This window comes from Zootoca vivipara, chromosome 12, assembly GCF_965207765.1.
Source record: "Zootoca vivipara chromosome 12, rZooViv2.hap1.1, whole genome shotgun sequence".
Lineage (NCBI taxonomy): Eukaryota > Metazoa > Chordata > Lepidosauria > Squamata > Lacertidae > Zootoca > Zootoca vivipara.
Window position 1 is genome coordinate 34,121,259 of NC_142595.1, and position 10,890 is coordinate 34,132,148.

Consider the following 10,890-nt stretch of genomic DNA (forward strand, 5'->3'; position numbering starts at 1 on the left):
TGCAGGATGTACAGAGCCACCTCTGCTTTGGGCTCCATGTGTCATTTAAAGGAGTTCACACAAATAAGGCTTCCTATGCTTGTCTATTCAGGCTTTGAGTGCACAAGAGGAAACCTGTCTGTGGATTCAAGCTGCTCAATAGGCACTTCGGGGCTGGATAATGTATCCAGGCTCCAAATTCTTAACTATCTGAGATCAACTGACAAGTGCTGGTGCCCCTGCAAGCAGATACCTGTACCCATTAACTACACATAAGATTTTGTTGTTTAGTCATGTCCAACTCTTCGTGACCCCCATGGACCAGAGCACACCAAGCACTCCTGTCTTCCACTGCCTCCCGCAGTTTGGTCAAACTCGTGTTAGTAGCTCTGAGCACAGTCCAACCATCTCGTCCTCTGTGGTCCCCTTCTCCTTGTGCCCTCAATCTTTCCCAGCATCAGGGTCTTTTCCAGGGAGTCTTCTCTTCTCATGAGGTGGCCAAAGTATTGGAGCCTCAGCTTCAGGATCTGTCCTTCCAGTGAGCATTCAAAGCAGAGTTCCTTAAGAATGGATAGGTTTTATCTTCTTGCACTCTATGGGACTCTTGAGAGTGTCCGACTCTTCGTGACGACTAAACGACTAAACAACAACAAAACTAATTGTATGGTGCTGGAGGAGACTCTTGAGAGTCCCATAGAGTGCAAGAAGATAATTAGTTTTACCTAATCTTAATTTTTACCTAAAATTTTTACCTTAAGTTTTACCTAAGAAGATAATTAGTTTTACCTAATCTTAATTTTGTTTTAGTAGTACAACAGTGTGTGTCTCAAAGGGTATCATGAAAAAATTACACCACTTAACAGAATAGCACTCAAGATTAGCTTTCAAGTCTTTTATTTAACCAACTTGCCCTCCCCACCCACCCTTGAAATGAGCAGAACACATTAGGCTTTTCTCGCCTCAGCCAAGGTCATAAGGCTAACCACTTACTTTAGTTAGGGTATAATTTCAGCAGCAAGGGGCTTTATTCCAAGAAACCGTTCATAGCTTGTGAAGCTTTCAACACATATCATTCCTCTTTCTGCAACGCACTTAACTCCTGGTTTCATGTGTTCTGCATGTTCAGTGGACTGAAATGCCTCACAGCATCCTTTGGAGGGATATACTTAATTTTCCCACTTTGCCTTATCTTCTGCAGTTACTGGCAGTATTTTTGTGACAACTCCTGTGCCAATGGTTTTGTGTCCATCCCGTAGCGTGAATCTCTGCCCCTCTTCCAAAACCATGGGCTGTCGCAATGCCAAAATAATGGCGGTGTCTTCACCTGGCATCACCATTTCCTAAGGAAGAGGGAATAAGACCTGTAAGATATGCAGTAGTTGTACTTGTTTTCAGTTATAAGCATCAGAAGCAAAGCAGATCAAGAGCTATTCTCTAATGTGGATTCTATAAGTCACTTCAATGCTTGCAGGAAGCAACAGGCTGCTGGAAAGAGGGGAGGGGGGGCAGGAAGGAAAAGACAAACCTTTGATGCAGGCAATTCTACACGGCAGGCCATGTCCCAGGTCAGAGAAAACATGACAGGTGTGTAGTTAGAAACAAAGGGCTTGTGGCGACCACCTTCTTCTTTGCTCAGGATGTAAACCTGGGAAGGAGAAGTGACTTGTTTGCCTTGTCTGAACAAGCAATGTGAGCTCCAAATTAAACCTCCATTATTTTATGGGATATGAAAGTGTCCCATCATAATTACACAAATTTATAGACTGCTTCATAGCATGAAACCACTGAAGCAGTGATCATGATAAAAACAGAACAAAACCATCTTTAAAAGCAATAACATCTACTCACTAAAAGCAAAAACATCCATGCAAACAAAAGAAACCCACTTCCATTAGACAACACTGATCTTCCATAAATGACTGGATTACATCCTCTCGGAAAGCCTTCCTGAACAAAAATGACTTTCATTAAGCGCCTAAACACCCTGCTAGGTGCCTGATTCCCAAGTCATGGAGCTGCAAAACTAAAAGCCCAGTTCCTAGTGCAGGTTAAGTGCACCTCTGAGGCATGCAGTACTCTCAGCAGGGCCCCATATGAGGAGTGCGGTTACCAGGCAGGGATACAGTGGGTGAGGAGGTTCCTTAGGTCAGCGTTTCTCAAGACGCTGGCTGGTGTGCTGCGACGTGCGGCGACGAGAAGGGCGATTTGCATTGTCACATGCCTGGCGGCCGCCAATAATCAACACCCGCCGGAAAGGAAGCCGGCCGGGTCACGATGCGGGGCGAGCGCAGCTCTCAACAGCCACCACCACGGGAGGGTGGTTTTAGACAAACTTAAAGAAGCTGGCTGGATGAGCTCAACCTGAAACTTGCTGAGCAAAGGATTGTGCTGGCAGAGAAATCAGCGGCTTGTGAAGCCTTATTACAGGAGATTGCAACCAACACAGCAATTGGCAAGTGTTTCTTACAGTCATAATTATATAGTCAATATAGGGTGGCACGGAGTTAACTTTTTTAACTTTTTTAATGGTGGTGTGCCTCGTGATTTTTTTCATGGAACAAGTGTGCCTTGGCCCAAAAAAGGTTGAGAAACACTGCCTTAGGTTAGGTCTTCCTTATAAATTATTTGCAAATCTTTGCCCTTTCTACTTTGCCTGCTTACCTGAGCTTCGACCTTCTGGTGCGGCTTGATGGAGCCGGGCTTGCACATAACCATCCCCCGCCGTATATCCTCTCTCTTCAGCCCCCGCACCAAAGCGCCCAAATTATCACCAGCCTCTGCCCGTTCCAGTTGTTTGTGGAACATCTCAATACCTGAAGTCAAAAGGAGTGCCGTTACCATTTTCAAACTTTCTGGGGAGTTCCCCCACCCAACCATAACTTTGTCCTTTGCCGCGGCTGCCATTTTCACGAGTCTTGCAGAAAATCTAAAGGACTTACCAGTTACGACTGAGCGCAAGTCCCGGTTGTGCCCTACAAATTCACAATCGTCTCCTTTCTTGATAATGCCACGCTCAAGGGTACCAGTTACCACAGTGCCTCGGCCTGGAATAAAGCAATCGGATGAAGCTAGCATAGGCAATGGGAGTACAGGCCAGCCAGCCCTACAGGATCCTCCCTAGCTGCAACTCCCTTAAAGCAAATGTGGGCAACCTATGAAGCTTAGTACCTGGTATGGAGTGAACGTGCTCTATGGGAAGCAGGAAGGGCTTCTCAAGCTCCCGCTGTGGCACAGGAATGTATGTATCCACCGCATCCAGCAGTTTCATGATGGAGTTCAGGCCCAGCTCTGGATTTCGGTGCTGCAAGGAACAGGAATGGAAGGTGGTGATATAAATGATTAAGCAATGGAAGAATTCCTGCTAAGGAATGACACTCAAGACTAAATGTGTGCATGCACCACTGACCTCCAAGGCGCACAGAGCAGAGCCTGAGATAACAGGCGTTTTCTCCCCATTGTAGCCAAATTCTGTGAGCAGCTCACGGATCTCCAGCTCTACCAGCTCCAACATCTCTGCATCATCGACTGCATCAGCTTTGTTGATGAACACTACAACATGCTTCACTCCTATCTGAGGTGGAAGGGAAGAAAACAAGGATGACCCACATGTACATTGCTCCTTTCTCAAGACTTCCAGTCCTGCTTGACAGAAGCACCCATCATGTTCTCGGAAGTATGTACTAGGTCACCCAAACCACCTCTACCCTATTCCATTCCAAGACCATGGACTCACCTGTTTGGCAAGCAAAAGATGCTCCCTTGTCTGTGGCATCTGTCCATCTGTTGCAGCTACAACAAGGATGCAGCCATCCAGTGGCGCTGTTCCTGTGATCATGTTCTACAGAGAAGACATGGGAAACATGTCAGGCTGTGGCATCTCTAGAACATGAACTACTTTGAAAAACCAAGCTCCTATGTTTGATATGGCTTGGAAGCATAGCTGCCAAGTCTCCCATTTTTCGCGGGAAACCCCCGTATTTTAAACTGTTTCCTGCTGGCAGCCCGGATTGGAAAAAATCCCGTAAATCCCCCGGATTTCCTACCTGCCAGGGAGGCTCCATTTTGGGTGCCGGCGCTGCCCGATTTCTGGTGCCCAGACACGGGCGGAGCGGCACTGGAAGTAGCTTCCGGACATGCGTAGAAGCGACTTCCGGTGCCGCGCCGCTGGTGATCCCGCATTTTTCAGTGGGAGAATTGGCAGCTATGCTTGGAAGTTTTCTAGATCTTGGCAATCCTCTCAAGAATTTTTTTTTTAAATGACGTGCCATCAACAGGAATTCTGGATGAGGATCATGAGTGTGCTCAGGGCTTTCATGGATTCCCAGTTCCTCACACATACCTTAACATAATCAGCATGCCCAGGGCAGTCTGTGTGGGCATAATGGCGGTTAGCTGTTGAATATTCAACATGGGAGGCATTGATTGTGATCCCACGTGCCTTCTCTTCAGGTGCATTATCAATTTCTTCATATTTCTTGAACGTGGTGCTTCCAGTATCTGCCAGAACTGGAAAGAACAGTAGAAGGGGTGAACAAGGTTCTTGAGTTTCTCCCCAAAAAAGATTGGTCTAGTGTCTTACTCAGTAGCATTTTTTTCAAATCTGAAAAGCCAGCAAGGACTATCTGTGTCTTAGCTGATATGGGAACAGGTCAGCAGGCAGAGCTAAAGGGCTCTTGAAATAGTCTGAACAGCAACTGAGGCTTTGGCCCCTTCCTTTGGACACCAAAGGTGCCTATTTTCTCCCACCCTGACATGTGCAAGGGAGTGAGCATCTGGAATGAGCAACTAAGGCACAGGTCTCGCTGTTCACATTGCCTTTGCCTGCATCTCAGTTCAAGAGAAAACAGGTGAGGTGTATCACAATGATGTGCAGTTTTAGGATGGGATCTATTTTGGAGGTTGGGTGGTCAGCCCTTGCTGGCTTGATCTGGCCCCCTGGCTGCCAGCTGACTTTCCTTCAATTAGCTGTTTTGATCAGGTCCAGGCATAGTGGAAATCAAAACTTAGCTCTGGGGCACATGGAGCCCCCAACCTTGCAGTGAATTAAGGGAGAGGAGCAGACTTAAGAATTAAAAGCACAGGATGTCAGGTGAGCCAGGTCAGTTCTCACCCTACCTATCTCGTCTTCCATAATAATAACTATTCTCCCACCCCTAACACTCACTTTTGGTGATGGCTGCTGTTAATGTAGTTTTGCCATGGTCCACATGCCCAATTGTTCCAATATTGACGTGCGGTTTGTCTCGTACAAATACTTTCTTTGCTTCAACTGCAAAACTTCGAACAAGGAACGTATGCCCATGGAAGGATGGGCAGGTCAAGGATGGCTGCAGAAGAACAATGTCAGAATTTTAGCCCTCTCTGCCTATAATATCGCAGCAATCATCATCATCATCATCATCATCATCCATCTGACTGTGTTGCCCCAGCCACACTGGGTGGCTTGCAACAAACTAAAACATTAATTTGCCCACCACTGCCCAGAATTCTTACCGTAGCTATAAAACCTTGTAGATAACGAGGCAGGCAGCCACGGAGGCCTGCAAAACACAAGCAAAATGCATGATCACTTTCATAAGACTCCTGCAGCACTTTATAACAAATACATTATCTTTGCACATACTGATGTCCCTGTCTCCCCCAATTTTCCTCCTCCTGCCTATGCCCATAACCTTCAAGAGACAACAGCTGCAAAAAAAGTAATTTTATGTGAACTTAAGCACTTTAAAAAAACCATTATGAATAACAGCCTCTGATATGCTGACTTGTAGGGCAGGATCTCTATATTCCGTGAAACAACCTTGCTCATACAACAAATTGAATACGAGAATGTGTGTATATGTGAAATTCTGATTTATTTATTGCCTTATTGTGCATCACTTTACACTTGCTTACACTCACCATATGTATTAACTTGCTGCATTTATATACCACCTCTTCCAAGGAGCTCAAAGTGGTGTACCTAGTTTCCTTCCCCCAATTTTATCCTCACAACGATCCTGTAAGGTTAGGTTAGGCTGAGAGACCATGACAGGCCCAAAGTCACCCAGTGAGCTATGTGGCCGAGTGGGGATTCAAACCCTGGTCTCTCGTTAGGCCATAGAACAAAACTCTAACCATTGCACCACACTATTTCTTTTATTGCCCTTTTTCGCTCTGATTGGAAAGGTCCTTTTGGAGCTGCTCACCATCTCTTTTGTTTAGACCACCTTGAAAAGTTTGCTACCCGCACGCTTTGCTACCTCCCTGCTCAACCATTGATTGGCACGTGCTGAGAATCAGCTCCGGGCGGGCGGGCGAAGGGGCGGAACCACCTCGCCGGGGGCCGGGAGAAACCGCCTCTTTCTTTGCCGCAGGGGGCGGGGGGAGGAGCAGCAGCAGCAGCAACCGCGGAAAGAAGCCTGGAGGGATGCACCGAGGGGCCGGTCTCTCACACTCAGGGAAAAGGAAGGGCCGGGCCCTCCTCCTGCCACACGCCACCTCCCCCCGCTTTGACGTGATGGGCTGCACCGTCGCTGCCTCAGATCCCAAGAACGGCATGAAGGCAGAGGCCGTAATGAACCGAGTAGCAAAGCCCCAAGCACAAAAGGTCACGGGTCTCTCCTGCACGAGTTCCTTAAGGAGAGGCTCCTTGCCTCTTCGCTCTCCCTCCCCCGCCTCCTTTTCTGCCAGCCGACACGACGCCCACCATCTCCCTTCCCTCTTCCCCCCCCCACCGGCCCTTTAACCAACCGATAACACGGCCGCCGAGCCCTCCTCGCGCCACCACCAGCGCGCGGCTCGCCATCTTAGCTCCTCCCGGAAGTAATATCACACCAGTCCGCCCCACTGCTATCTGCCTAGAGGTAGGAAAGGGTAGAGAAGCGTGGAGAGGGAGAACTTCCGGTAACTGTAGAGAAACGTCGGCCGCGGGCGACGAATGCTCTATAGAGTTAGGGCAGAGTTAACAATTGCATTCTCTCAGTATGGAAGGTTGACTTCCGGGATACTTTTGATTTATTTTTTATTGTTGGGGGGGGGGTGCCCTCCTTCGCCTGCAAAGCTGAAGAGGCAGCTGCCTAGAGGAAATAACAGAGAAAACTCTGCTTCTCCCCACCCCCCATCCCCCAAGACTCTGCTTCTCCCCACCCCCCATCCCTCAAGAGACACTAATAACAAATTTGCTGTCGTAAACAGTCGTAAATTCTTCCTGCAAGACCAAATGCAGTCACAAACAGTCCGGTTTCCCACCACCCTTTTGAGTGGTGCCCCTCCCCACCCTCTCACTATATGTGGGGATCTGGTGACTTCTGTTTCAGTGTATCTGAAGAAGTGTGCATGCACACGAAAGCTCATATCAATGACAAACTTAGTTGGTCTTGTTGTAAAAAATTATATGGGGCGGGGAGAGAGAGCAGGACACCATTATTAATGAACAGAGAGGGGTGACAGAATTTGACAGCTGCAACTACCCAGAATCCTGTTCAATGCCATCTTCCCCGTCTCCTCACCCCTCCCGCTAGGACCCGACCCTGCCTGAAGGAAGGCTTAAGGATCTGCATATGCACACGTGTCTCAACATTAGAATAAACTCACACATTTCCCTTCTCCACCTTCCCCTCCGCCCCAGACTCCTTTAGATTATCACTACAGAACCTTTTGCCTTAAATTATGCTAGATTCTCTCTGTATTAGAATTGCTGTTTTATGTCTCAGAACCTTTATATATCAGGACTACTACGTTTTGCATAGAATTCTCTGTATTAGATATGTCTCCTGTAAAAGGAAATGCTGCATGAACCGTGTATGACCCCAGCCCACCTGAAACTTGCCCCATCGCCATCCTGATTCAAAAGACACACATGGACAAAGATGGATTAACTGGGACAGTTTATTCAAACCTCCAGAAGTGTCACCTTTTACATAATCCCAGGGATCATCCTTGCGTGACCTGGGGGAAAACACCTGCCGGATGGACCCCAACCCCTCGGCAATCGCCAGGAACGGCCCCACCTCAACTCCCATCTAGACTGATCAAACAAAGGGAAACCCGTCAACAACGGGAGGAGAGCGATTGACATCTCACCATATGAAGAAATAGTCGTCACTGCACCCAGTTAATCCCATCACCACCCATCCTCTTTGTCCTTCCCCTCCCTCCCAGTAAAGGGATTTTCACGTGGGAACAGGAGGGAGGTTCACCATTTCCCGGGGTTCCTTCCTACATTCTTTGAGGCAGGGACCCTACAGCTGTAGTTCTTTCTTTTCTGTAATAAAAGGATCAGTTTGTTTTTCCTGACAGCATCGTGTGGTCTCTGTCATTTCCCAGCAGAGCTGAACTTAGTGCAAATTTTGGAGCTTCCGACCCGCACCTGTCCTTCCTAAAAGGCTGCGCATTTTAGGGGCATCTTTACCATAACAGTCTCTAAGGTGCTACTGGAAGAAATATTATTTATTTTTTTGTTTCGACTAATAACAAAGATAGCAATTTCTGTTCTTTTTTTAACTAAGGTCTTATGTGTTGTAAAACGTAAAAATAGTATGTGAAAACTTAATGATACCCGCAGCCTGGAAGTCAGGCAAAAATACATTGTGAGATATGGGAGCCTTCCATGGCACCTTAAAAACAAACCAATTTATTGTGGCATAAACTTCTTGCCTTTCTTTTGCCTGGAAAAAAAACCCATAACAAAACCACAGTGTTGATCCTGCAAGCCTGAAGCCTGATCCATCCTCCCGTAGACTAAATCCCTCTTCCCTCAGAAACCTGAGGCGTAACCATCAACTGCAGGACAAATGCAGATAGCACTAGAATGTCTGCAAATAAGCAGAGTGGCATTTTACAACCACAATGCTTGTTTTATCACCTGCCGGCTTGATAACTCTCAGTGTCCATGTGCATGGCTCCTTTCACTGAACAGAATGCAAGAGGATGTTATAAGAATTTAAGGTCTCAAATATATAAATTAAATGTACAAGGCAAACACATACATAAATATATAGACAACTTCTGAAACAGTACAGGAAGACAGTCCTGAAACCATTTTGACGGACCCAAACTGACCAAATGTTTCTCTGCAAGGAGGGAGGAAATGAAGAAACCTCCCCATTGTCTCTGTGCTCACAAATCCTGCCTTAAGGGCACATTTAAGGTGTGAATAGGGTGAGCCTGTGATCTGGCTCAGGAATTAAGTATTTATCATTTCAAAAGAATGGCCAGGCTGCCCGGGTGATCCAATCAGTGACCATTGACAAGTTTTCTGCCAGACAGGATTTTGCTGGAGACCACCTCCTTCTGTGACTTTCTAGGGGTGGTCTTGAGTTTGAGGGTGGGCAATTTCAAAAGTCTATTTAAGGGCTGGGGCACCTTTGTTCTGGGTTCCTCCTCCCTCCTGCTTGTGGTGAGTGAGGACCCTGTTGCAAGAGTTTAATAAAGATCAGGCTTACTAGCTGCTTTGCTTCTCAATATTCTCTGGTTGGCCTCTGTTATTTTCTTCTACAGATAGGGAACCCACTTAAGGACTCCAAGGGCTCTTGCATACCCCATTAGGGGGAAAAGGCATATTTTGTTTACAGCAAGGATAAACAGGTTCTTCCTCGGAGGAACTTGCAGCCTAAAACAAAACATGGAAGAGCATAGGAGGAGGAGGAAGGGCGCCCAGGAACAAACAAGGTGGAAATTGTGTCAGTTACGTGTACTTGGGCTTAGTTACTACCCAGGTTGCTACTACTTTGGGTGGTATTCAGCTAAATTCTACTCAGAGCAAAGCTACTGAAAGCAAAGAACTTTGACATGCAGTATTCATTAATGTCAATGGGACTACTCTTGGGTACTACCTTCAGTCTAACATTCTCCCAACTGAGCCATTTCGGCAAGTGTTCTTAAGTACTCCCTATGGAACTCTGGGCTGAGCCTATGGGCTTTGGACTGGTCATGGATTCTCAGTGGTCACAAGACTTGCACCACTCTATATCTTCACTTCACCTCTCCATAGTGACAAAGAGCTTATTTTTGTGGAACTGGTACTTCCACCATCCCATTCTGAAAGGGCAAAGCAGATTCTTTGACTCTACAGGCCCAGGAGAGCAGAGTGTGTGTGACCTTAATTCCACCCCAAGGTCAAAATCCCCAAAAGGTGAAGAGATTGTGGTCACAACACCCTCACAGTCCTTGGTGACACTTGTGATCTAAAACCAATCCCAGTCACCCATACATTAAATGGTGTTCTCTCTCTCTCTCTCTCTCTCCTGGCCCAGGAAGGATGAAGGGGAAGAGAAGAGTATTTTTTTTATTTAAAAAAAAAGTATTAAAAATGGCACCAGGAAGTCTCTCCTTGCCCACTGGAAGACAACAGAAGTTTCATTCCAAGACTTGGTGGCGTTTTTTTAAAAAAAGGATTTCCAACCCTTGCAATGCAAAGTATATTAGGGTTTTTACCTTAGATATGGGGAAGCAGAAACTAGCTTAGCGGCAATGTTGCGAATGTCCCAGTCAGCCACTGTATTTTATTTATTTAGGGCATTTTAAGCCAACTGTTTATTAAAGATAATTAAATAATAACTCTCACTAGACTGCACAGAGCTAGATGGAGGCAAATGCTTGACTCAGTATAAAGGCAGCTTCCTGGGTTCCTAAGAAATAGATCAAAATGAACTGGCACCCAGAAAGTGTTGTAGAATCACAGAATTGTAGCACTGGAAGGTACACTGAGGGTCATCTAGTCCAACCTCCTGCAATGCAGTAATCTTAACTAGATATAGCACACGGACAACCAACCTCTTCTCAGCCAAGCAACTTTCTTTTTCATATAGAAAATGAACGCAATGACACAAGGCCTGAACTTACGGCAGAAAGAAAGAAACCTCCCCTACTATACATCATTTCATACTCTTCAATACTTACGTTACACAACAGTTTAAAGATGAAAATGAA

At 46.4% G+C, this 10,890-nt stretch overlaps 1 protein-coding gene across 1 annotated transcript; it reads right to left on the bottom strand.

The window, feature by feature from the left end:
- Positions 1-856: 856 nt before the first annotated feature.
- Positions 857-6,804, bottom strand: TUFM (Tu translation elongation factor, mitochondrial). The gene is made up of 11 exons (XM_035136654.3): positions 6,712-6,804; positions 5,473-5,519; positions 5,144-5,306; positions 4,319-4,485; positions 3,713-3,817; positions 3,386-3,550; positions 3,148-3,280; positions 2,919-3,023; positions 2,641-2,792; positions 1,505-1,624; positions 857-1,319 (listed from the first exon to the last, which is right to left on the bottom strand). Exons 1-11 carry the CDS (start codon positions 6,764-6,766, stop codon positions 1,146-1,148), a joined length of 1,386 nt encoding a protein of 461 aa, XP_034992545.1. The 5' UTR covers positions 6,767-6,804; the 3' UTR covers positions 857-1,145.
- Between the last annotated feature and the right edge of the window lie 4,086 nt (positions 6,805-10,890).